The sequence below is a fragment of the Scardinius erythrophthalmus genome (assembly GCF_964197995.2).
Source record: "Scardinius erythrophthalmus genome assembly, chromosome: 5".
NCBI classification, from domain to species: Eukaryota; Metazoa; Chordata; class Actinopteri; order Cypriniformes; family Leuciscidae; genus Scardinius; species Scardinius erythrophthalmus.
In genome coordinates this window covers 5,716,761-5,744,425 of record NC_138225.1, presented here as the reverse complement: position 1 = coordinate 5,744,425, position 27,665 = coordinate 5,716,761, and the positions used below count along the sequence as shown (strand labels likewise).

At 37.6% G+C, this 27,665-nt stretch overlaps 3 protein-coding genes across 12 annotated transcripts in view; 1 reads left to right on the top strand and 2 right to left on the bottom strand.

The window, feature by feature from the left end:
* Positions 1–97: 97 nt before the first annotated feature.
* On the bottom strand, positions 98–21,528 carry areg (amphiregulin). Of its 2 annotated transcripts, XM_081365662.1 has the most exons (7): positions 21,285–21,344; positions 10,275–10,397; positions 5,747–5,920; positions 3,521–3,740; positions 3,258–3,416; positions 1,270–1,364; positions 98–598 (listed from the first exon to the last, which is right to left on the bottom strand). In XM_081365662.1, the coding sequence occupies exons 2-6, from the start codon at positions 10,312–10,314 to the stop codon at positions 1,277–1,279; spliced, it is 681 nt and encodes a 226-aa protein (XP_081221788.1). In that variant the 5' UTR covers positions 10,315–10,397; positions 21,285–21,344; the 3' UTR covers positions 98–598; positions 1,270–1,276. The 2 variants fall into 2 exon arrangements, with proteins under 2 accessions (XP_081221788.1, XP_081221789.1); XM_081365663.1 differs by lacking the exon at positions 10,275–10,397 and having other exon boundaries at positions 21,285–21,528.
* Positions 13,895–20,724, top strand: ostf1 (osteoclast stimulating factor 1). The gene is made up of 10 exons (XM_081365664.1): positions 13,895–14,212; positions 15,650–15,696; positions 15,809–15,859; positions 15,978–16,041; positions 16,426–16,479; positions 16,560–16,667; positions 18,462–18,511; positions 18,716–18,794; positions 19,930–20,028; positions 20,122–20,724. The coding sequence occupies exons 1-10, from the start codon at positions 14,179–14,181 to the stop codon at positions 20,178–20,180; spliced, it is 645 nt and encodes a 214-aa protein (XP_081221790.1). The 5' UTR covers positions 13,895–14,178; the 3' UTR covers positions 20,181–20,724.
* Positions 21,529–22,511: 983 nt separating the features above from the next.
* Positions 22,512–27,665, bottom strand: part of pxna (paxillin a) — a 41,366-nt gene continuing 36,212 nt past the window's right edge. For all 9 annotated transcript variants that reach the window (XM_081366288.1, XM_081366291.1, XM_081366293.1 and 6 more), the window contains 4 exons: positions 27,477–27,650; positions 26,621–26,702; positions 26,332–26,480; positions 22,512–23,940 (listed from right to left, as the gene is read on the bottom strand). In XM_081366288.1, coding sequence (XP_081222414.1) covers positions 23,674–23,940; positions 26,332–26,480; positions 26,621–26,702; positions 27,477–27,650 — 672 coding nt within the window. In that variant the 3' untranslated portion in view covers positions 22,512–23,673. The remainder of the gene's footprint in view (positions 23,941–26,331; positions 26,481–26,620; positions 26,703–27,476; positions 27,651–27,665) is intronic.

Genomic DNA, 27,665 nt, shown 5'->3' with positions numbered 1-27,665 from the left:
TAAACCTTGTCTGTGTAACCGGGGGTTTATGTTTTATATAATAACTCACAGAAAGAGAAAAGGAAGGAAAGAAGACTGAAAGAAAGATACACATCTTATGAGAGTGTCCTTTATTTCATATGTGTACATAAATATCGCATATCAAATAAACATTACTTTATTATCAAAATATACACAAATACTAAGGAAATTATATTTGTTAATAAATAGGTAAAAACAATAAGTTACAATAGGGTTTATTATGTTATTCTAGTTGCGTACCAAATGACGCACTATACACTATGCACTTGTACACTATGTACTCAGCCAAGGATTTTATATGGTTATTTTATCGTTCAACATCTGAGACTTATTAAAGCTTCGACAGTTGAGTGTCCAATATTCCACACATCGTTTTTTTTGGGGTTAATTAAGTGCCTCATCCAGGTATTTAAAGTCCACTTGTTCATTTTTTTTTTCTTTTTTTTAGTGCATACACGCTACTCGCACTGTTTATACTACAAAACGGCAACAAGTACAAGTGTGCGAATTGAGACGCACTTAATGTGCAATATATCTGTAGTGCCATCCACACCAGTGACATCAGTGTGACTTCTACCTGAAACAAAAACAATTTTCACAGATCAAAATAAATATTCTGACTGTACTTAGAAATGCCTTGGGGCATTTGTACTCAGAAAAAATCTGACTGTACTTAGAAATGCCCAACCAGGGACAGGAGTTGAAAATTAGCATTAGCTATAACTCTATATGCTGTGCATCAGTTACAGGCTTTGTATTGTAACTATGTTTGACTGTATGGTGCCTGTTAAATAAATAAATAAAGTGAAATTGGGGTTTGTAGATGTTTTAATGGTAGCCTACTACACTTGGATAGTTCATCCAAAAATGAAAATTCTGTCATCATTTGCTCGCCCTCAAGTTGTTTCAAACCTGTATGAGTTTCTTTCTTCTGCTGGATGCAAAAGAAGATATTTTGAAGAATGTTGGCAATCAAACAGTTGACGGTAGCCATTGACTTTCTACTATGGACGTCAATGGGGTCCATCAACTTTTTGATTACCAACATTCTTCAAAATATCTTTCTTTGTGTTCAACAGAAGAAAGAAACTCATACAGGTTTGGAACAACTTGAGGGTGAGCAAATTAAATTAAATTTTTGGGTGAACTATCCCTTTAAGAAGGGACTGCAGCCATAACTAGAGACCTGAATATAATAGAGAAACCATAACATTGTGTCTTGAGTCTATTATACATTTAAAAACTTACTTTCTCTTCACACCATAATGTTCTTCTTCTCTAGTTTCTCTCTCTCGTTAGTGGAGCTCAGGAAAGCTGCTTGAAAGCGATGATGTGTTCTATAGCTGGAATATAACAACAAAACAACATTAAATACATTTAATACATAGTTCTCCAGAACACTCAAATCTACTTACTTCTTAGCTCTTATTTAATAATAATGTAATTGCTTCCCAATGTACTTGATGATAGCTGAATGTAGGAATATTTGAATGTTGTTATTTCTTCTTGTGTGGTGAATTTACATAAAATAAAATAAAATAAAATAAAATAAAAAATCTGACTGGTCAATCACAGAATCGCTCAGGAACGTAAACTGCACACACTCACACCCCAACGCCCAAACTGTCTTGGACAGTCTAGGAACTTATTAGAAACATACGTTTTCAAAAATAAACATAACTGAAATTTGTGTTTTCAGTATTGGTGTGTGTAATTTACGTTGTAAAACAAAACGTCCATATATTGTCAACCTATGTTGACCACAGGCTTTATTTTACTCATAAGTTGAAAAACCCCATAGGAAAATCATGAGGGAACCAGGGGCGAATTAGTCTTCTGGGTTTTGACATCATATTACTCACCCTCATGTTGTTCCAAACCCGTAAGACTTACGTTCATCTTCAGAACATAAATTAAGATATTTTTGATGAAATCTGAGAGCTTTCTGTCCCTCCATTGACAGCTACGCAACTACCACTTTCAAGCCCCAGAAAGGTATTAATATCATTAAAGTAATCCATGTGACTCCAGTGGTTTAACCTCAGTTTTATGAAGCAACGCAAGTGGTTTGTTTTTACAAAACAGAATGTTAATTTATCACCGTATTTACTTAATATCAATCTCGTATGCGCGTTCACGCAAAACAAAGTCTGCTGATGATTGACAGCTACACAACTTCCCCTTTGACACTTCAAAAAGTTCATAAAGCGATTGAAAAACTAATCCGTATGAATTGAGTGGTTTAGTCCACATTTTCTGAAGAGACTTGATCGCTTTATATGATGAACAGATTGAATTAAGGCTTTTTATTACATATACACACATACGCTTCATAGTGCTAATTGCGTAGCTGTCAATGGAGGGACAGAAAGCTCTCAGATTTAATCAAAAAGATTGTCATTTGTGTTCCGAAGATGAACGAAAGTCTTACGGGTTTGGAACGACATGAGGGTCAGTAATTAATGACAGAATTTTCACTTTTGGGTGAACTATCCCTTTAATGAGGGCTCTCTTGTGTGTAATACATCCTGGCGCCATCTAGCGTCTCAATTGTAATGTAGTGAAAATGACCTCAGAGGACTTTAATATATTACTGTAATACAATATTACTGTAATATTGTCATGTTGGGGTCCTGATCTTAATAGGAACGACTGGGTCACTGCATGCCTTACATATAAAAACCTTTTGATGCACAGGTTTTCACATAAATGCTTGAATTAATTTTAATAGAAGAATATAAATAGTGCTTGCTTACATAGCCTATGAATTCCTTCACAAAAATAAAATTTTCATTGAAATTATTTTTGAAAAATGGATTAGATGGACTGGACAGTGGAGAAAGAAAAACATCATAAAGTGTCCAGAATACATGTGAATTCCTTCAAAAACCTCCCAAGATACACCACGCAAAGTTGGTTTATAAATATCCGGTATGAGCAATGAGATTTGTTTCCCACGTTTTGGTCGCTACATAATTTACATACTTCCAATTGTGTTATCTCATAGTTTTGATGGCTTAGCATGATTTACAATAATAATGATATAGAATGGGTAGGTGTGTCCAAAATGCTGGTGTATAAATCTGTCACAATAGATGCCTATTATATCCCAGGCGTGTTTTGTGAGTGAAAATGAATGAGTGTGTGTGTGTGTGTGTGTGTGTGTGTGTGTGTGTGTGTGTGGGTGGGTGTATTGAATATTTAGCAAGTGTATTCTGTATGTAGTGCGTACTTACTGCACGCAGACCATAACCAGGATAGCTAGACAGCTGATGATTGACAGGACGACAGCCATGATGACGAGCGCGGTGTGGGTCGTTTCAGTGCTGCTCTCGTCCCGGGACGTCTCAAGGAGCTGGATCCCACAGCGTTCTCCGTCATAACCTCTCTTACATCTGAAACCATTCAATACTTTACACAAACTGAATCCAACATTTGCCTGATATTCATTATTTGAACCCTCTGAGTGCACGTGTGTGAGATGTTGTGTGTCACTCACACACAGACGGGCTCTCTGAGGCCGTGCAGGTACGTGCAGTGGCCGTGGATACAGTAGTCCACGTGAGAGGTCAGGCAGGGGTCAGCGGTGGTGCTGTGGCTCCTCTGACTGGATGTGTGATTCGGCTGAACAGGAGTGATATTTTTATTCTTTTTTCGTTCTTTGTTCTTTTTGCGCCCGGACCGCTTTTTATTCTGCTCGTCTCTACTGACTTCGGCTACTGAAAGACATAAGATACATGAGAGACTTTGATGTGTGTGAGAATATTTGCTTTCTATACTTTTATTTATTTAATTAAAAGATTTTCATTACCATCTTTTTCACCAAATATCTCTACACTTGCTGCTTGATCAATTTATTGAATTCATTTAAGCAAGTGACATTCTGTGACATTCTGTCACAACATTTTATTGTATTGCGCGCAATTAATTTAAGTTTGTATTAAAGAAGTTTACTTTACTCATTTGCATTGGAAATAAATGATTTTATTAAATTTTTTTGCCATTAATGCCGTATTGCTGAAATTGATAAAGGGACTGGTACTGAGTGTGCGATCTATATTTTCCTTTTTTTATTTTTATTTTAGAGTAAAATATGAACTGATTATACTTTTAGTAAGATTCACCCAGTAATTGTTATTATAATAAAACTGTATGTGTACCTTTGTAGTTCATAGATGATGCATTTAATGTCCTTATTAAAATCCCAAATTAGCTTTATCTAAGATTAATTGACGTCTGTGGGAGATTTTCACAAGTAAATTGACCTTTAGGTACAATATGTAACTTTTGGCCCTCTAACGGTTGAAAACATGGATTGATTTTGCGGAAGAACATTGTTTTGGTTGTGCTTCGGCTCTGTGACTGTGTGGATGAATATGGTTATCATACTGCTCATAAAACATTCACAGGCTTAAGAGATATAACATATCAATATAATGAGCTCTGTTGCGTTCTCTTTTTGCCAGCAAACAAACTACTGTTCTGTGTTTTTTTTAAACGGGTAATTCCCCCGAGGTTTGAGATTTAGCGGTAGCACTCCGTGGGCCCTATCTTGCACCCAGCGCAATTGACTTTGTATACCTACGCATGTATCATTCCTATTTTGCACCCGCGCACAGCAGACTTTTCCCTCGGCAGACGAACGCGGGTAAATTAGGGAATGAACTTGCGCTCCCGGGGGCGGTTCAGCGAAAAGAGGAGGCGTGTTCCAGCGCAAACGTTCCCTGGTGCTATTTTGCAGTTCCAGAAAACAATTCCACCACTGACCAGGAAAAACCTCGTCTAAAGTCAGTGGCGCGTTTTCAGTGGCATCATATTCTGATGCTATTTTAAGGGCGCATGCTTGGCCATAATGTAGCGCGTGCACAACGCGCATACACTTTGATTCTCTCATCTACACAGACGCAGCAGTTTTCATTTTTGCAAATCATAGGCTACATTCTTACAAGGAAAAATATTAACACACGAGGGAAATCATTGTGGTGTCCATGAAGATGTGAAAAAATAGGCATAAATCTAGCTTACACATTTACCCAAATTATTATACATCTGTTTAACCGAAGCTAATTTGGGTGGGTTTCTCCATCCCCATACAATGTCACTTCTCTGTCTTTTACGGCCCTGACGAGAACGTCGGTCTCCTCGGCTGTGAACCGCTCCTGGCAAATCCGCCGTTATAATAGCAATCCGCCATGGCACAAGCGCGCCTGCTCTTAAAGGGAATGTGAGATGTCGCTCAGGGGTGCGTTTCCCGAAAGCATCGTTGGCCAACTATGGTCGCAAGTTCCGTCGTTACCAATAGAGTTCAATGGACATTGCGATGAACTTGCGACCATAGTTGGCCAGCGATGCTTTCGGGAAACGCACCCCTGATTGGTTTATTTCACGTTACGCCCAAACCACACCTATGAGTAATGTAGCTACTTCAGACCAACCCATTTTAGATTTGCGTCGAGATCCACCAACAAAGTTACTTGCGTTTTGCGTTTGATACTTGCGTTTCAGATCGTTAAAATAGGGCCCCATGTGTCAAAGTAGCCTGAGCAACTTTTCTCTATTTATGGGTATGACGAGACACACACACAGGCGAGTGATGTATGTACTGTAGGCCTACGTATTTTCCCACAAAAACTTAAAAAAATATAAACACTTATAATAGGCTTACCATAGTGAATCAGGGTAAGTCAGCGTACGTTTTTTTAACAAAAAAAGTTACATAGTGTACCTTTAAACAAAGATGGATCATTGAACATTCCTGATGGATCCTGATCTTCATCAGATTCCAAATCTTCGCCCACGGCACTCTGAAGCCCCTCCCCTGATGATGACATCACGGTCACATGATCCAGCGCAGATGTGTGAGCGGCTGCTGTTCTTATAGTGAAAACTGCACTGCAAGCTGCACACAAAATGAATCACAGTCTGTTATATCACATTAGAAGTGTAGTAACTTATTTTTTGTGTGTGTGTGAGAGGAATGCTGTTTCGGCCCAGTTTGCAAATAATAACAGGATCAAACACTTCATTATATTACAATGACACATTAACCTCAATTACGGTTTTTAAATTGAGGTTAATCTTCTAATGTTGCGGTTAATGTTGAGTCATCCTGTAAACACCCCATGAATATTCTACTGAGCAAACTAGCTGTGTATGTCGTGTGTGAGAGAGAAAATGAGAGTGAAAGACATAAGCGAGTGGAAATGTTGAGGTTATATTAGGTAACATTGCACCTGCTGCAACTACAATACACAATTAGAGTCCTTTATGTCTCCTTTTCTTGTTTGGGCACCTTTTACCTGGTTCCTTTTACAAAATACATAGTTTAGGAACTAAATATAGCATTCCATTCATGCTAAAATGTACAGTATAATAACATGTATGACGTGGGAAAAACTGGTGGTCTTGTTGGTGTGAGTTCTTCTACATATTGAGCAGGACGCACATTATATGTGGGTTTGAATATGTGTCTTTGTCATGTTAATTTGTACACTGAAAAAAAATGGTTTAAACCATTTTCACTTGGAAATTGCTAGTACATATCACAATCAATCACAAAGAAACAGCAAGTAACACAGTGAATTAAATGTGAAGTTTTGAAGTAGAAAGACTGAAATAGTATTTTCTTGTAAAATGGCTACTCCAATTTTTAGTTTTTTTAGTTAAAGATTCAAAAAATATATTTTTTTACAGTGTCAGTCAGTTAAAAAAGGGCAGAAATGCAGCAAAAGAAGTTATTTGAGGTCAACATCGAAAGGTTGCTATATTGATCTCTGCAAGGATCGATTACTACTGAAGTCTTCATTTAATGTCAGATTATTCTAGAGAAATAAATGACGACAACATAAAACCATTACTAAGCTGTTCGCAACCCCTTCTGTAATGTTTTATTAATTCAAGATACTCAGCCAGAAAGAATGTAGGCTGGAACTTGGATTTATCCATCAGGAACTAATTGGGATCAAGACAAGTGGGCGTTATAATGCAGAATGGAGTCAGACCTGATGTGAATATGGAGGACTACTCCCATCCTGAAACACAGCCAGCATCTGTTGGCTGAAACTAAAGCCATGGTAACGCTGTCGGATAGGTGGGGTAGTTTTGATGAAAAGATTAAGACAGGCATGTTTTTGTTTGGAATAACGTGCAAAAAGATGAGGAACAAGAAGGATCCATTAGATGTTCTCTTAGTAATCTAAGGTGCCATTGTCTGAAAATTGCAGGAGCAAATTCCTCCTGCCCTGGGTGTGTGGCAATAATTGATAATAAATTGATCTAGTCTATCGAACAGTAATTGTATTTTTTGCATGCTATTTTATACTGCACATATTCCGTTCTCCATCATATTAACTATTAGCATATTCCTTTAATATGCAACTATATTAAAGGCAATTTCAGAGAGGCTAGCAATAGCAAGCTAGCTTTGAGAGCATAAGATCCCACCCTCCCTTCAGAGCGTCTCCAAAGCACATGAACACGTCTTTAAAACACATGAACGCACACAGCAGAGTCTGCAAAGCATCATGAGAGACGGTGTTAAGCTAACTCGTCTTAAACAAAAGCACATAACATAATACTAATGAACGTAAACATCTTGCACCGCTCTTAAAGGAGAACTCCGGTCAATTTTAACATTGAGCTCATTTTTTTGTACATTTGGAGTGCTGTCAGTACAGAGAACAACGACAAAAATCGGTGTTGCCTACACCGTGTTATCCTCTTTTTAAAATTTGCACCCTGTTGACTTCAATGGGGCAAGTACTAAACCTGCTTTTAGCCTCTTAACATCCTTGATGTGTCATTACAAGTGCACAGCCAATGTGAGTGATTCCTTCAGAGTGAACACGAGTGAATCTGACTGCAGTAGATGTGAAAGATATTAATAAAAATGATGTTTATTCAGCCAGCGTACATACCTGTATTTTCTTCCTGTTTTCGGTCGAAGTCCATCGATTGTTGAGTTCACGCCGTGATCATAGGTAACTAAACCTATGCGTGTGAACTCGACAATCGACTACTATGGACTTCAACCGAAAACAGGATGTAAACAGGTATTTGCGCTGGCTTAAATAACATTATTTTTATACATATCTTTCACATCTACTGCAGTCAGATTCACCGTGTTCACTCTGAAGGAATCACTCACATTGGCTGTGCACTTGTAATGACACATCAAGGATGTTAAGAGGCTAAAAGCAGGTTTAGTACTTGCCCCATTGAAGTCAACAGGGTGCAAATTTTAAAAAGAGGATAACACGGTGTAGGCAACACTGATTTTTGTCGATTATTGACAGCACTCCAAATTTACAAAAAAATGAGCTCAATGTTAAAATTGACTGGAGTTCTCCTTTAATTGTGGCATCTAACTGCTGCAGATTCATTTCGGCGTTGATAGTGTTGACACAGAAAAGCATAAATCCGAGTCTGAGGACGTGAACGTAATTTGCCATCTCGTAATTATGGTTATGACTTGACGTGAACGCAGCATGAGCTTATTGTTTTGGTGTCTGTCTGTCTGTCTGTCTACGAGTGTTTCTCAAGTGGAAGGCTGCATTTCTCGGCTGCCGCGTCATAAAATGTCGCTGAAGTAAATCTCAATTTGAAGGATCCTTGAAAGCCAGCCTTCGTTTCGCGTCCTTCGTTCGTCCTTCATTGCATCGGATGCATCCTTCGTTGACTTAAATCACCCACAATCCTTTGTACACATTCCATTTCACAGAAATAAACTGACGGAAAAGGAGTCGGTACTGAGCTTATCTGAGTTTATAAGACAAAATTAATGTTTTCGGACATTAAAGCATTGATGTTATCTTTTGTTTTGCTAAACTGACAATAATGTAAGCCAATAAGACCGCAGTCGGTTGTCATTCACTGTACAATAAAGATTTGTAATACAAAGTATTTTTCCAAAATGAAGTGGGCGGGAACATGTGTGAAGTGGCCATGCACTTGCACATGCACATTACCGTCATCATCCTTTCATTCTAGTGTTTATTTGCTGAGGCGGACTCTAGCCCACAAGCCTCAGAATGACTGGACTAGGAAGGACGCAGCGTCACTAGGATTCAGCTTTTCCGTTTGAGAAACACCCTACGATAGTTTCATGGAGCGCACTGATGACGTGCGATGTCTGCATGAGCAGGTGTTCAGGGGAACATTCAGACTAAATGCAATGATTGGACGAACATTTTTTGGTCCTGAGACTTCCACAGAAGACAAATGTAAAAAAAAATATTTTTAGACCACTTCTATTATTGATCGCTATCACGATGTGAAGAGAGTCTCAACCAGTATGACAAAAAGTGTTTAAAAATAAACTGATTTACAATTTAAACTTTGTCGTCAAATATTTAGCATTCTTTCTAATGAACACTTTGTTATTTAGTAATTCAATGACATTCAGACATTTTAAAGTGGCGTATGCGCCCTTTTATCACAGGCATGATCTGCAGTCAAACAAGTCTGCAACGAGAATGTGAGTAAATCTGTACACTCCTACAGACTGGAATCCTACGTTTAATTGTCAAAGAAATTCCTCACCTAGAAAAACACACACACACCTATTGTTATGTTCCGGGATGACCTTTTAAGCGTTATTTCAGAAAGCTAAATATATATATTTAACACAGCAGTGCGACGCCCTAATACTCTGTCCTTTGCAATGAACAATAAGCGCTTTGTGACGTGCATGACAACAGACAGCCGAGATGTAAAATGTGTGGCATTTTGGCATACACCTCTATGGGAAAAGCCGGAGCGCACAGCTATTCAGAGGCATGTTACTACAAGCCGAATCAATTTCTCACAGCCCAGCCTGTCTGGAGACATAAACACACTATCTATACTTCACTCAGCTAGAGAGTTCATGCTAGGATTGGAGGAAGTTTACCATCCTAGAGTCAAGTCAAAGTGAAATTTAAATACAGTAAGTAAGTAAATAAATAAATGCCAAAAAAGTACACACACTTTCTCATGATTTTTCCTTTCGGCGATTTTAAAATTCATTTATAGGATTTGGAATAATTTTTAAGCAATCTAAAAATTTACCACAAAGCATAATTAAGACATATATTCACACACACACACACACAAACAAAACATAACATTTTATGATTTAATGCATTTTTAAGGACTGGAGTTTTCAGGACTGGAAAGCACAATTCAATTCAATTTTTTTTTTTAAGTGTTGACCCATTCCCGGGTCAACACTTAGGCTGACGGGTCAAGAATAGGATGGAGAAAACAAAACTCACCGACACAGAGCAGCAGAGAGGAGAGGCGCTGTAGGTTCATGGCAGCTGACAGCGGAGTTCCGTGTTGAGTTTCTGTTTGTCATGTACTTATCGTTCAGGAGGAGCTTTTATAGGGAGGTTTCCCTGCACACAATTCAGAGATAATGTGTGTGTTTGTGTTGGTGCGTGTTTGTAGGCGCCTTTTGTAAGGTAAATGATTGACGAGAGTCCATCTGTAGGATTCATCCAATGGTCATTCATACACGAGTCATTATTTTCCATTCATTTTCCAGTTCACGTCACTGATGCTGGAAGCTTATGATACTGCACCTCCACTGTATTATGCTGTTGAGGTTCGAATGGGATATAAAAATACTTCTAAATAAGTAAACATGCAAATGGTTCATGTTTATTATTTTATTTTTATGCTCAAATGTGATAATGACTTTACATGCAGTTTTGGGACACAGAGTCACTGGAATTGAATTTGCCGTATTCACATTACACTGACCACTATTGAGCCATGCTGTCTAAAAAAGGCAAGTTGTGTTAAATCCATCTTTTTACTTGGCAGTATTGTTGTTTTATTGTCTACTCATGTTAATGTTTATTGTGCAAGTGATTAATGTTTGTTAATTTTATCAATAAAGTCTTATAAAGTGTAATGTTTTAGGCTAATCCCAAATATAAGACTTTCATCATCAAACCCCATTCAGACATTTCTAGAGAAATTATTACACAAATAAAGCCGGAATAGACATGTTGTTGGTGACAACAAAACAGTTTTCCCGTATTGCGACAACAGAAAATGAAACAATTATTTCCTTATGTTTGCAGTTTTGTGAGTATTTTTTGTCCTGGGCAACAAAAATCATTATTGAAATGATAAATATCATAATAGGTCTAATCTGTTGGGATATCTATTACTGCCAAATGGTTTTTAATTTTAATTTGTAGCAAATACATTTATATCGAAGTTTGAGATTATTTTTATGCATTTTACATGCAAATGATTCAGAGTTTTGGGACACAGAGTCACTGGAATTGAATTTGGCCATGGAATATTTGGGATGGAATATGAGATGCATCACGTCTGGAATAAAAAGAATGAAAAGAATGAGACATTTGGGATAGATAGATAGAGAGACGCCAAAATACCACCAGTACACATACTTGTTCAGTGGAAGTAAGTTGCCTGTGTGTGAACACGGCTTCATGGGTCATTAATTATGATTGCCGTCCCTGTAATTTGAGGCCCCAAAAATTACGGAGGTACGGTAGCTGTAGGAACGACCCGTTTCTTTGAGATTGCCATTGTTAAACGTGTTTGTGCATCTTAAATTGAGTTTCAGCCGCCTGCCGCGCAACATGTCCCTCACATCTGCATGGTAATGAGTTTCTGAAGAGCTCAAAAGGAAGAGAAATACAGCTAATGACCCTGAACCATTAACACATGCAGAACAAACTTAGCACTAAAGACCTCATTAAATGCTAACCAGAATTTAAATAAGAAGTAAAAGCGTTTTGAGGCACTATTGGATTCATAAAGCGGACGTTTCCCTCCACTAAAAGCAATGCATTTACAGCTATACACTGCCCGGCCCAAAAAAACAAAAGTCGCTGCTTGGATTTAAATAGGCAAATGCATAAGAGTCTATGATTGGATTAATATTTATAACATGTTATATGTTTGGCAGAATGGTTGGGAGGAGCATGAATAATCATTTCCACACATGAATCGGCTCCTCTGAGTCCAGATCTTAAATTCATTGGAAGTCTTTGGGATGTGCTGGAGGAGACTTTACAGAGTGCTGGACTCTTGCATTGACAATACAAGATCTTGACCAAAAACTGATGCACCTCTTGATAAAAATAAATGTTGTGATGTTATTTTCATCAGTTGAGGTGCATCACTTTTTTAAATGAACATGCTATGTGTTCATGAAATACAGTTTCACAAAGGTATAAAGGTAAGTTTGCATTCTGATCATTTTGAAGACGGCTTAAAATTCCATGTACTGATAGCTGATCGTAAGTGTTCAATGGTAACATCAAACATCTGTTTTGGGCTCAAAATATAAAACAGACAGGTCTGCTATGGGTAATGGATGTAATGCTATCATTTTTAAAACAGAAATGAGTAACAGCAGGAGACATAATACACATACTATTTTGAGGCAGCTCCTTAAAACTTGCCTGCAATGTAAACCAACTTGTTGGTGCAGCCCACTGTTATGTGTGTCCACAAATATGACACAAAAGTCTAGAGGATTGGAGCATAGAGGCCATTCCACTGGTATAAATGTACCACAAAAAAGTAATAAAAATAAAAGAATAAAATGTATTTATATTATTTTACTTGTGTGTGTCTGTGCAAATTGTTTTGGAGAGCCTTTTTCCATGTACACAAATCTGAACATTTTTCAGCTATTGTTAAGCATATAAGGGTAAGATGACATGCATCATCATCCTGCACATGCTAAAATTACATCTAAATATGTTACAAATTAAAGGTAAATCCTGATTGTCTTCAAGGGGGGCATCTTCCCCCATCTTATACCGTTTATTTATTTATTTTGGTTGTTTTTACTATTTTGGTAATACTTAAATGACCACTATTGAGCAATGTTGTCTCAAAAAGGCAAGTTGTGTTAAATCCATCTTTTTACTTGGCAATATTGTTGTTTTATTGTCTATACTCATGTTAAAGGTGGTATCAGTGATTTCAGGCCCAAAAATATTTTATCACATTCATCTAATCTTTCCTAACGATCCGCTAGCTGCCCGCCCCATATGCATGCTGTAAAAAAAACGCGTCTCTGTAGGCAGCCTAGGCTCTGAGATCTGCACACAAAAACAAATGGTTTAGCCAAACACTCAAAACCAAAACAAATACTGTTCCAACCAATCACCGACAGGGGGAGGGTGTTGTGAGGTTTTGAGCCAGCTTTTTCTTCAGCTCTGACAAAACCTCACAACACCCTCCCCCTGTCGGTGATTGGTTGGAACACTATTTGTTTTGGTTTTGAGTGTTTGGCTAAACCATTTGTTTTTGTGTGCAGATCTCAGAGCCTAGGCTGCCTACAGAGACGCGTTTTTTGACGGCATGCTTATGGGGCGGGCAGCTAGCGGATCGTTAGGAAAGATTAGATGAATGTGATAAAAATATTTTTGGGCCTGAAATCACTGATACCACCTTTAATGTTTACTGTGTAATTGATTAATGTTTGTTAATTTGATTAATAAGGTCTTATAAAGTGTAACTAATGTTTTAGTTTAATCCCCAAATATAAGACTTTCATCATCAAACCCCATTCAGTCATTTCTATAGAAATCATTACACAACTAAAGCCACCGGAATAGACATGTTGTTGGTGACAACAAAACAGTTTTCCCGTATTGCGACAACAGAAAATGAAACAATTATTTCCTTAAGTTTGCAGTTTTGTGAGTATTTTTTTGTCCTGGACAATTATTGAAATTATAAATATTGTAATAGGTCTAATCTGTTGGAATATCTATCACTGCCAAATGCTTTTATTTTTTTTTTGTAGCAAATACATTTATATCGAAGTTTGAGATAATTTTAGATGCATTTTATTTCCTGAATCCATAAAAGTAACATGTTTTGGTCAAGCAACATGGCATTTCGTTGGAAACTATGGTTACCATAGTAAGCTACACTTTTCGTTTTCGTTAGGTCATAGATCAGTGGGCAGTAGCCTACGGAATTTCAGACTATTGACAGCGCGCATGCGCAGTGCAACTTTTCCGCATTGGGCTCCTTCACGCTTCCTCATTGACAGCGCCTAAAGGAAGAAAGCTGCGTTCCCCTGTTTCATTTGCAGTTTTATACCGTTTTCACGTACTGTTGACATCTTAAATAACTAGGAAGACTTCTTCAAAAGTCTTGGAAAGTTCAGAAATGTCAAAGCCTCCCCCCAAACCAGCTAAACCAGGTAAGAGGTGCGCGTGGAGGAAAACGCCTCGGCAAACCTACTAACGTTTCATTATATATTCACGTCGTTTTGCGTTGTTTCGTTGTTTGATAGCTAACGTATACAAACACTCGGATATTCGATGTCATACAATGAAATCTATATAAGAGCATGCAATTCTATGTGTTAGTGAACTTTCTCCTGCGGGTGGAGTTTGGCGTTTCTCCAGCAAAGCAACTTTTTTTGCGCTTTTAGGCTTTTCAAACGATTGTTAACATGCGTAAAACCACCACCACATCTTAGCTTCATTGCTCAATGGACAAGTCATAAAGAGTGAAACGACTTTCCACAGATGGCAGGATTGGGTTTGGAAAGAGAAAATCACTCACGCCAGCCATTATCTGTGTTTCAAAACCTAGTGATCCGATTATCAAGAGAGCGCATTTGGTCAGCTAGACGCACACTGCATTTTTGTGCGTAATCGGTGCTTTCTGAGTCGGCCGAGCAAAAAAAATGATGCCTAAAATGCTGGCTAGATAGTTTGCTCAACGGTTTTGAGTCACTGCCATTGACTTCCAGTGACCAGTTACTTCCCTAAATGAAAGAGCAGCTTCTCTGTGCTTAGTGTGCAAAATAACACTACATTTGGACTTGTGATTTAAGCTGATGTTGTGCATTCTGTCAGTCAGAGATATGTGCTGTAGGAAGAGGGAAAACTAATATTTGACAACAAAATCTTCAGACTACTAAACTTAAATACAAGGTGCATTATATGACTATTATTTTTAGTATTAATAATGGAGTTATTTTATGGAAAATCATTTGAATGGATGAATATTTAGATGCTTATTGGTCTCTAGCTGTACAGTAGAATGTCCTCTTAGTAGTTTACTCCATATGTGGGTCTGTGAAGTCCACCATGCAAATTTTACCATTTGCGTAGGATGGAATATTTGGAATATTTAACATACAATGTTTAGAAGTGGCCAAGGCTGCCAGAGTGTTTCCATTTCAAAGCCAGATCTGTAGGGAGTTTGGGAGGAGCCGGTTGGATCCCACAACTTTTGGTTGTTGCAGGCCGAATGGAAATACCTCTGCAGCAAGGAAATGCCCTTTGTTGGGCTTATAATGGTTTGTTTATTTATATATTTTGGCCTCAGGGCTTGGGTTCCTCTGGCTTGAAGGGATACACACATTTCTGTGTCATGTGGTTTGCCCTGCATTTGAGTTGCGTTTAGTTGTGAATCCGGATACAGATACCTGGCTGTAGATGCGATGGTGTTTTGCATATGGATGGGCTGATAGGTGAAGATAGGGATTTAACAGGTGAAGACTGTTTTGCAGGTGGACCTAAAATGTGTATAAAATGCTTCAGTGTACAATTATCAGATTTCCTGTATATTATCATTTAAAATATAGAATTAACATCTATATGTATGTTATGTGTGTTTTAAACAGGTCAGGTCAAGGTGTTCAGGGCTTTATTCACCTTTGACCCAAGGACGGTGAGTTTTATTCTTTCAACCTTAATTTGAGCCATTTCCCTTTTATTTGGGTTTTTTCATTGTTTTAGCTAGACTGGATTGAGCTCATCTTGTATATTTTCCTCTTTTTCAGCCAGATGAACTGTACTTTGAGGAAGGAGACATTCTGTACATCTCAGATACCGTACGTTTATGATCTCTCTTGCTACTGTTTGGAAGTACTGATACTTCCTCCTGTTATTATGCAGAACAGATATTCATGACTTCCATGATTTTCTAGTGATTTCTGGGTTTATTTTCAGAGTGACAGTAACTGGTGGAAAGGGACATGCAGGGGAAGGACTGGTCTTATTCCCAGTAACTACGGTGAGGAAAGCAAGTGGCAAACTAAAACCTACAAACCATCAATCCTTTACTAGTACATCTGAAAGATTTTTTATCTTTCGTTAAACAAAATGTGTTTAATATGTGATGTTTACAGACTTTTATGATGTCGGGAAAGTTTTATTGGAGATAATCAGCGGTGCAACTATAACTATTGCGCACATACTTGGGGTTAGGGATTGGAACGAATCCCAGCCTTAAGTATCAAATCTTTTCATGTGTTTTTATTATTCATAAGTGAACAGACTTTTGCCTGGCAGAAAATAAAATGGGTGAAAATATGATGTAGTCTCAAGGCATTGCCATTGGTATGCATGCATCTTTCAGAGTATCATTCTTGTGTTGACGGGATTTGTCTTTTCTCAGTGGCTGAACAAGCAGAGTCCATAGACAACCCCATGCATGAAGCAGCCAAGCGAGGTACTCAAAATACATATATCTAGCATTTTGTTTGTTTGCTAACATGGTGAAACAATCAAATGTTTTGTGTGTGAATGCAGGTAATCTGAGCTGGCTCAGAGAGTGTTTGGATAATAAGGTTGGCATCAACGGACTGGACAAAGCAGGGAACACCGCTCTCTACTGGGCCTGTCACGGAGGGCATAAAGGTAAAAGATGCACACATTGGTAAAAACATATGCTTTGACTATTTTCAAATGCTAATATCTGACTAGGGCTGCTCGATTATGGAAAAAATCATAATCACGATTATTTTGGTCAGTATTGAAATCACGATTATGTAACACGATTATTTCACATGACTTTGGGAACGTGTTGCATTTATTAAAAAGACACCTTTCAACAATTCTTAAAACATCAAATTTGAACATTTATTGTACTTTTTGAACTATTAAAATAAATAATATAACAGATAATACTTCAATAAGTATTTTAATTTTCCCGCAGGTCTACCACTTATATTGCGGTAAATTCCCCCGCATTCATTGCAAGTACAAGCGCTACTTTAGCAAGTAGATTGCATGAGTAGGCTAGCCTAAATTAATCCACACAGATTATAAAATCAAATCAATCATTTTAAAACTTTCTCCAAGACGCAATTACACAAACCGCTTGAGTGTTCAGCGGTGCTGGGTCTTCTCTCTCTCGGTCTCTCAAAATGGGTTGGACAATGGACAAGGCAAGCGTCGAAACTACACTCTCGCATTTAGGAGTCGGAATTGTCACTTGCACAATCGGGCCAGCATTGCATCGTAACTAAAGTTGATTATTTTCACTTCTTTAAGTCTTATCAGTTTAAACATTAAAGCTGAGAGAGTTTATGGCTTCGGGAGGGGCGGATGTGCGCGTGTCATTCAGAACACAAGACTCCAGTAGTATATATATGTTCCTGCAAAACAGAACATGGGAAAATAATCGTTTTTACTTGATTGTACTATATTGGTGATCGTTGGGAGCCAAAATCGAAATCGAAATTCAATTAATTGCACAGCCCTAGCAGTAGCGCCATGGCTCCAGACTGCAACCAAACCTGCCGGTGCAACTAAATTGTGTTAGAGGTCACACCGGTGCCACCACCATGTTGCCCAACTGACAAGAGCTGCCTTTTATGTTGAAAATGAGAAATAGTAAACGAAACGATACGAAACTGCGCTACTCGTTTGAGGTGCGCGGACTGTCTATCAGCTCGGAGCAATGATAACACTAGTTATCATTACTAGTTACTAGTGCTAAAAATCAACAACATCGCAGCAAGATTTAGTGGGAAGCATTCAAATTCAGCACAGAATTCTCTGTTAGAAACCCCAGGTATCATATCAAACAGCGCTGATGTGGAAACCAAAAGAAAAATTGTGCCAAGAATGAACAAGTTATAGAAGGCTTTTCAATCAACAAATCACCAACATCTGCCATAGATTTAATGTAGCAACATTAACTGAAACTGTGGTATTGTGGTAGAAATAGACAAATGTTTTATACATTATTCATCTCAGGATACGTATTACCTTTTAAGAGTGAAATTCGAGCACTTTTCAAGGGCTTCACACTTTGTCCAGCACTTCAAAGCTTTAAATATTATAAATTTTTAATGTGATGATTTGTAAAACTAAAAGTTTTAAAGTAGGAAAACTAAAGCTTTGTGGCAAACAAACACTTATAAAAAAAAAAAAAGAAAGAAAATAAAGACATGAAATTACCACTCTAACCAGTAGATGGTGTAAAATAGTTAAATTATCCCTATAAAAATGTAGTTTTTGCATGTTACTGTTGTTAATAAATGTTAATAAAAGTTGCTACTGCTCTCAAATGTTAGTCTGAAGCCCTGAGCGCACAAGTTTACCCCAAATATGAATAACATTTTGTCTAATAATGACACATAAAAGCACCATAAATACATGTTATGCAAACAAATGAGTAAAATTAATAAAAACGTTTGTTCTTAGATGTGGTGGAGATTCTGCTGAGTCAGCCGAACTGTGAGCTCAATCAGCAGGTACGTCTAATGTTGGTTAAAATGTTTCAGACAAATCACTGTTCTTGAGATTGAAGTTGTTTCATTTTTATTTGTTAATACGCACAAAGGTGTGTATGCATAAGTGACAGCAAAATAATTTTTCGGAAATGGAACCAATGCTGAAAGTTCTTTATTTTGGACTCAATGTATTAATTAAATGACGTGTGTTCATTTCCACAACAGAATAAACTGGGAGACACGGCTCTTCACGCAGCTGCCTGGAAGGGTTATTCAGATATAGTTGAGATGTTGCTCAATAAAAGTAAGTAAATACGATTTGCCTCATAAACGCATTCGTTTTCTTACACATATTTTTGTGATACAAGTGTATATTAAAAAAGGTTGGTAAACGTATTCATATGTGAAGTCGTACTACAGGTGACCTAGTTTTGTTGCGACACATGTTTGTAATATATCAAGTGCCAAGTTGTGATGTGTTTTTGCTCAACCTCAAAAAGTGTCAATTTTAACAGTGTGTGAATGTTAAAAGTGTCTTAGATGTGTAAAATCTTTGATATGCAAGCGTGAATGAGTGTCCTGCTACATGGAGACGGGACACGTTTTGTGGTTGCTTTTTATTTTACAGTACTTGCACTTACATGTACTTACAGTAAACTTACCTAAGAAAGTACTGGGTAATATAAGGTAACAGTAAGGGTTAAGGTTAGGTTTGGGGATAGGTTTAGGGTTTCTACCTAGTTATTACATGTGAGTGTGTGTGTGTATATAAAATAAAGCGCTACCCATTTTGGACCATATTTTTGTAAGGCTGGCAGTAGTGCATGACAACGAAAATTTCAATAAGCAAATATAGGTTGACGACACTGCAGAGTCAAGCCACAACACAATGGAAACAAAGCAAAATACCACGGAAATGCTCTCGTTCTTTTCTTGGCCGCTATAGAGATTGCGTCAGAGCTATTACTTGAGGTAATGGTCTGACGAAATCCAAATTTTGGACTTTTTTTTTTTTTTACTGTAGTACCAAACTTTTTTATAACCCCCTTCAACTGCATTTATTGGTTTTGAAAATATTTATATATTTTATTTATATAGCGATGTGAATTTAAAGTGTTATTTAAAAAGATTGGTGCACTAAAAACTTTTTCATTTTGTTAGAACACTATAGCACAAATTTTAGCTTAAAAGCTTTGTTTACGTGCCCGGGAATTGCCAATAATATGTGCAAAGTAAAAAAGCATTGGTATGGTAAAAATGGTAACAAATTTGGATTTCTTTAGTCCATTGCAACTAGTATTAAGCCTGCATGTTAACTTTAACACGCGCTCTATGGTGGCTGAGTAACGGCACAGTGAAACGGGCTGATTGGTTGTGATCTGCAGCTGCATGTTCAATATTGTTTCATTGTTTATATTGCGTCTGTGTTCATATTGTAGATGCCGGGACAGATGTCCTCAACAACGAGAAAAAGACAGCCCTGGAAATGGCCACCAATGCACAGTGTGCCTCTCTGCTGAAGAGGAAACTGGGAGGAGGTGAGTCAAAAGGCGTCTCCTTTCAGTTACCTCCTGAAGATATCACTTCCTGTGAGAACGATTCACACAACTGTCTGTCTGTTGGATTTACAGTGATTCTGCGCACCCACAGCAATGCAGAGGAGTATCTCGATGATGAAGACTCCGACTGAGAGAAGAGCAGCACTAATGAAGTCCATTCATTCCTACAGTCATTCCAGCACAAACCATCACATGTATATAGTTCAGATATCTGTGCGAGAAACATTACTTACAAAAGTTGGGAGGATATGAAAGCTGGTTGCCGTTGTCTGATTGGCTCAACTTTTCTTCTTAATTCCAGTTCATTGCTAAAAGTATTGCAGTACTTACATGTTTAGGATGGACACAGTGAACATTTGTTCTTCTACTTGCTGCTCCTCTCTTAACTGTATTTATTCCGTAGAACTGTCTTTATGATTTTAAAGTGCCTTTTTTAACAGGGAAATCGCCCAGAACATCTCAAAGCCCTGGGTCTTTTTATTCCAATAGTTTTATGCATGTGTGGGTAAGCGTGTGTGCCCCTGAGCATTTTACCTTTTAAATTGTGGTTTGTGTGTATGTGTATCAAGATGTTCTTTGATAGAATGGCATGTAAATCTAAACATTACAACTATGCAAATAAATCAGTGGCCTTTGCTTGATATGCAATACTCAAGCTTGGAGCTTGAATGCATAGTTATTTGAAAGTGTCCTCTTTTGATCTTGTGTGCATTCATTTAGCCTTATTTTATTAGATTAAAAAAAGGGTAGTTGGCTTTTTTCAATATTTTTTTTTACAAGTTAGATGCTGCCATTTCAAAGTATTTCACCACTTTTAATATAAAAATGATATAGCCTACAAAGGCATACTAGGGAAGAATACATTTCAATCTTACTCTCCAAATTGCATGATGAAACTGAGGATGTTGAATGATAATAAAAAATGATTCATCAAAATTACAGATCTTTCTATATTTTCAACATGCTATAGGCATATTAAGACATGTAGTTCAAATATCTTAAAAACAAGTGTGTTTTCGCTGTGGTTCCTTTTACTAAAATAATAAAGCGTTTTTATGAACGTTTGTATCAACATTGTGATTCATGGCAAAGAAATATGTATTACAATCGCTCTTACTTAATTTATCCAGCTTAACTGTAGTTAAAGCCCATCTTAATTCAATGTTATTAATCAATTTGCTGACATTTTTTAAGGAAGAAATTTATATAGCCTAATTTGTCGTGAAAAGACTTACCTCAGATACTCGCGCCATTTTGCTGTTGCATGATCACGCTGCTGGAGACCAAGCTTGCGCATTTAAAAATGAATTAGCAATTTACTTAAATAAAATTATTAGGAAGTGTTGAAAATAACCTAAGTATAAAATTCAACGGTCCGACTCACCGAAAATTAAAAATCTTCGGATATGTATGAAAATAGACAATCGATTTGAACTAAATGCTTGCTTGAATTTCTTCACAAACATATTTTTTAATGGAGGAGTTGGGGTGGATAGTGAGTTAAGAGAAAGCATCAGCAAGAGTTCAACATGTATGCATGGATTTATTTTTTACTGGTTATTACATAATTCCACTTACATTGGTGTTATTTAATAGTTTTGATGGCTTTACTATTATTCTATAAACGTGCAAGATAATAGTAAAGAATGTAGGCTAAGTGTCTCCAGTCTTTTGAATGGTTTTGTGATTTTGGATTCAGAGAATGGGTTCAACAATCTGAAGTTTAGTTTCTCAACTAACAGCTAATCAGGAGGTCATTGCTGACCTGAAAACAAATTCAACATAACTGCTCAGTTATGCCTAGTCTTGTTACAATTTACAAATTCAACAAGTTAGGTCTGAAATAATTTGCTGACTTTCCTTTTTGTTCTGCCAGTCTCATCTGCTGAAAGTGCATTTTAGATTATGATACTGAGGAGCGATACACTAATGACACAATGTCAAATCAATAGTTTTAGTGTGTGATGTATTCAAGAATTTTTATATTAATTATAACCACAGGCCTGAGCTCAGACATACAGTAATATTGATATACATATATTAACAAAGGGCTTCAAATTTAACCATATGGTGGCGCAACAGAGCCAGACAACAGGCAGTTGCTCTCAAAATTGTAGTAAATTTAATATTCGACATCTGAATGTATCCTGTAAGCTCAAAAGGATGAGTCTTACCCCTTAGCAAAAGCAAAAAAATTCAAAAACATTTTTTTTTTAATCATGAATGAATGCTCTCTAGCATACTATAAAATGCAATTCTGACCATTTTAGTACATTTATGCTTTTGGCAGACGCCTTTATCCAAGGTGACTTACACTGCATTCTAGGAATACATATTATTAGTTTATGCATGCAATATGAATTTATATTCAACATGACTTTAATACAGATAAAAAACATTGCATTGAAGTCCTATTAACAGCTGGCAACGTAAATAAATCGCATAAATCAAAGAAGCATAAATCAGTTAATGAAATTCTGGTGTTTATTCAATGCCTTGTACATTTGTCCATTTAAATCCCATGTTTTAAATACAATGTGCATGTCATCATTCAATTTAAAATAAAATATGACATCACCCTGAAGAAGAAAATCTTTAAATTACTAAAACGGGGGGAAAAAAGTTAAAGCTTTTGCCATCAATTATAATTCATAAGACTTTAATATATTTACTTGCATACAGTAGGAAATCAGATGAATGGAAAAGAAGAGAAATGTCTATCACAAAATTATTAAAACTTATTACATATGAGAACTTAAGACAAAAACCATTGTAAGTAAATCGCACATTATGCCCGGTGGCAATAGGCACATTGTGGAACACCACATACTCAAGGAAATGGGCATCAGGGCCCACATTGGTATCTTTAAGAAGGCTTTTATAAGAATAAAATAAGCATTATAACAGCAGAAGTGATTCGGTTGCACAGTCAAACTCTCATAAAGGCATAAGGATGGAAGTTAAAACCACTCCAGCCATCCAGAAAAACAGAAACAACCCATGAATATAAAAGTAGAAACAATCAAAAATAAAATAAAAAGTAAAAGCACAATTTATAAAGTGATAAGACAGAGAAATGCATGCACAATAGGGTCAGGGCTGAACAAACTCTATTGAGTACCAAAAATTATAAAAATACACAGAATATGGCATTGAGATTTTGATGATTTCAAGCTGTTATTGCACCTTTAAGAAATGCCAATGGTGAAAAGACGCTAAATAAAATAGAGTGTGCTGTTATCCTAGAAAGCAGCGAAACAGAACAGGGTTTTGCCTGAAATGTGCAAAGACATAGTTATGTTCAAGTTAAGCTCAATGTGTGTGTAACAAGTACAAAAATAGATCTTGATTTGTCCGATGCAGTCGATAATATCGAAAATAGCTTCACGCAATTTAAAGACCTAGTCTCTGATGACATCTGGATCCAGGGGAAGCGTTTAAAAAGGCTGTTAAAAATCGTAAAGGCCTCCCTGAAGATCTACACTTGTCTGACAGTGCTTTGGCACAGGAACAAGCTGGTGTAATGCTCACTATCACCACAAGATGACGCAATTTTAAAACTCGACCCTTGGGCCTCTGATACTGGCGTGTGTGATCGAACACACACTTGAACACTATCAGATTCTAGCTGAAGAGCTTGACGAAGCAGTTTTGGCAGTAGGGTTTGTCGTTCTGCTCTTTGAATGTGCCCTTGTTCAGCTGTTTCAGGCAGAAGGCGCAGACGAAATGCTCGGGGTGAAACTTCTTGCCCATGGCAGTGATGCAGCGGCCGGTAATGGGTTTCTGACAGCCGGAGCAGAGCGAGCCGCGGTGCTCATGGTAATGAGCCTCACAGTACGGCTGCCCTTCATGCTCGAAGAAACTACCGTTCACAAATGGAGTGAAACACTCCTGTGGAGGAGAGAAAGAAAACAGAAATCAGTCAGTTATACACCAATGATTCAAATAATGCTACTCATAACAGCACAGATAGTACATGCAGCAATATAGACACATCTGATATCAAGATGAGCTAGTGTATGAATCCAAAACACACAGACAGCAACCTAAACACCCACATTTTTATTTATATTTATTTTATATATATATATATATATATATATATATATATATATATATATATATATATATATATATATAAAGTTCTATTAATATAAACACACACACACACAGATGAGACAAAACTTTATGACCAGACCACCTGCCTAATATACTGTTAGTCCTCCGTGTACTGACAAAACAACGCTGACCTGCCAAACCAAATATTTTACAAGACCTCTAAAGGTGTCCCGTGGTTTCTGGCACCAAGACGTTAGCAGAAGATTCTTCAAGTTGTAGGTTGGGAGGTGAAGCACATCCCACAGATCTGGGGAATTTTTAGGCCAAGGCAACATCTTGAACTCTTGATCATATTCCTGAACAATGTGTGCATTATCCTGTTGAAAGAGGCCACTTCCATCAGGGAATATCTTTGTCATGAAGGCATGTACCTAGTTTGCAATGTTTAGTTAGGTGGCACGTGTCAAATTGACGACCACATGAATGACCAGACCCTGATCATTACACTCCCTCCACCGGCTCTGTCATCTTCCCACAGCACAGCCGTTTACATAAGACCTTCTTCCACTGCTCCGAGGTCCAGTTCCGACCATAGACTGTAAAAAAAGATGGACGACGCCCCTTCGCTCTCTTCCATTGGTGAGAAGTGAAGACGCCAGTGTCCTGATATGGTGCTGACACCTTGGTACCTGAGTCTGCGCAGTAGTGAGCAGAAAGTAAAGCCGAGAAATCAACGCCCCGTCCTCACTCTCGCAGAATTAATCGCAAGCACACGCTCCTGCACTTTTTGTAATTAATTATAGAAATTTAGATATTAAATTTAAAGCTCCAATTTCCTCAGTCCTCCAAACATCCTGAAAAAAAGTATGTTGGTGCTTCAGTGACTACTTTGCTCAGAGAACCTGTCAATCATGATGTCACACCACCACATCAAATAACTAACTAAAAACAAACTTAAAAACCAAAGTAATAAATACCACATTATATGACAGAAACCATCTTTGGAAAAAAGATATTTGAAGTGTAATTTAATTGTTTAGTTGGTCTCACATGCCGTTAAATAACATGGGGAGGCGGGGCTTATGACCTATATACTAAGACCAGTCACCGGGGGGCGATCGAGACGCTTTGGCTTCACTTTTCAGGGCTTGTGCGGCATGCTTGATTCCGACACTTGTGTGCCATTGTAGGCGCTTTCAATGGTGGACAGGGGTCACAGACACTCTGATTGGTCTGTGGCTGCACAGCTCCATACGCAGCAGAGTGTTGTGACGTAACCCACCCGTAACCAGCATTAAAATGTTCTGTGACTTGAGCCACAGTAGACCTTCAGTCAGGTTCTGACCAGACTTTGTTGTCCTTTTGCATCGCCAACTTGTGGTTTGTTCCTCCACGGACCACTGTTGGTAAATTCAAACCACTGCTGACCGCGAGTAACTTACAAGCCTTGTCGTTTCAGAGATTCTCTGACAGTCGCCTTGCCATAACAATTTGGTCCTTGTCAAAGTCGCTCAGATCTTTATTCCTGCACATTTCTCCTGCATTCAACATGTTGATTATGAGAACTGATTGTTTGCTTACCATCTAATCTACCCAGACCTTAATATGTGGCCTTATTAGGAGATAATACATTTTTTCGCTTGTGTAGCTTTTCATTTCTTAAACAAACATGTAGGAAGACACATCATGGCCATATTCCAGGTCAGGATGACAATGTCAAGATTCATCAGGCTCACATTGTGAAAGAATGGTTGGGAGGAGCATGAAGAATCATTTCCACTCATATATCGGCTCCTCTGAGTCCAGATCTTAAATTCATTGAGAGTCTTTGGGATGTGCTGGAGGAGACTTTACAGAGTGCTGGACTCTTGCATTGTCAATACAAGATCTTGAGCAAAAACTGATGCTCCTCTTGATTGAAAAAAAAAAAAAAAAAAAAAAAAAATCACAACATTTATTTCCATCAAGATGTACATCAGTTTTTCCTCAGGATCTTCTTAAAACAATAGAAAAAAAAAATTATAATTAACATAATTTAATTAAATCACATGCCAAATACTGCAGTATTCACTGTCCTAGCTGATATAATCACACTATCACCAAGTACACACATACTGTACACACACACACACCCAAGCCTCCATCAATGGCATGCTTACACAGATACCAACACACACACATACACACACACACACACACACACACACACACACACACACTGACCCTGCAGACAAAACACTCTGGGTGCCAGAGAGAGTTGAGGGCCGAAATGTAGTTCTCCAGGATAGCGCGGGCACAGCCGCCACATTTAGGGGCAAACATGTCAAAGTAGTCCTTCCTACAGTAAGCCTTTCCCTCCTTCTCATGGAAACCTGCAGGAAATAGAGACAAAAAGAAAAAGAAAAAAAGTTGACAAAGGCTTAAAACCTTTTTAAGAAAAAAAAAATAGCTTGGTAGAAAAAAGAAAAGAGAAGAAAAGAGGTTGAATTTGAGAAGAGTGGAAGCTACTTACCCTCAGGCCCAAAGAATGACCCACACTGGGCACAAAAGAAATGCTCTGGATGCCAAGTCTTGTCTAATGCGGTCACCACCCTCTGCAGGACCAAATAAAAGCAAATCATGGTGAAACAAGGACAGAGAGCACAATGTAATCAATGAATGCATGCAAAATTAAGATAAAAAACAAAGAATAAGACAATTACTAACAATTATCAGTAATAGTGTTCATTTCCCACTACATAAACAAACATGTGAATCACATCCTTCTTTTTTAGCAATGCAAACTACTCCAAATCTAACTACATGCTAAACTACACATTCATTTTGCCATATATATCTATGGAAAACAAAATTCCATTATGGAGAATATTGTGCCAATGTGTATGTTATCATATAAACGTACAGTCATAAGTGAGTCAAATGTTAATTCAGTAATTCACAACTGATTCAAACAAATATAATTTTCAACCGACTCAATGAAAAAAGAAAACCTTAGTCAATCAGATTACACTGGTTGCACTGTATGTTTTTGCATGCAGCCAGCAAATACATATAATTCTAAATGAAATAAAATAAAATGAAATGAAAATTAGTGTATTTCTTGACTTTGTATTATGCTATGGTAGACAATTTTGTATCTTGTTTTTAAGGATGCCTAGTCATTTTATTCAAAAAGACCATCTTATATGCATGTGTTGAGCTTGACTGCAAAGACCGATTTAGACTGTATTTAAGTGACTGTTTATGTTTACAGGAAACCTGAAGCCAAAGGTAAAGTGTGAGCAGCTATAGTAAGCACCATCACGACTGGGTGGTGACATATGAGACACACGCAGGCCTGTGGTGATAGGAAGCATAATCCTCCTTACGTCCAGAATGGGTCCATTGCAGTAGTAACAGCGTGGAGAGAAGAGGCTGTGGTAGTCCTTTTCACAGTACGGCTGGCCGTCTCGCTCAAAGAAGTTTTTGGAGCCTATTTCCTCCTGACAGTGAGTACACACGAAATGTTCCGGATGCCACGTCCGACCCATTGCTGTCACCACCTGAATGAATCAAAG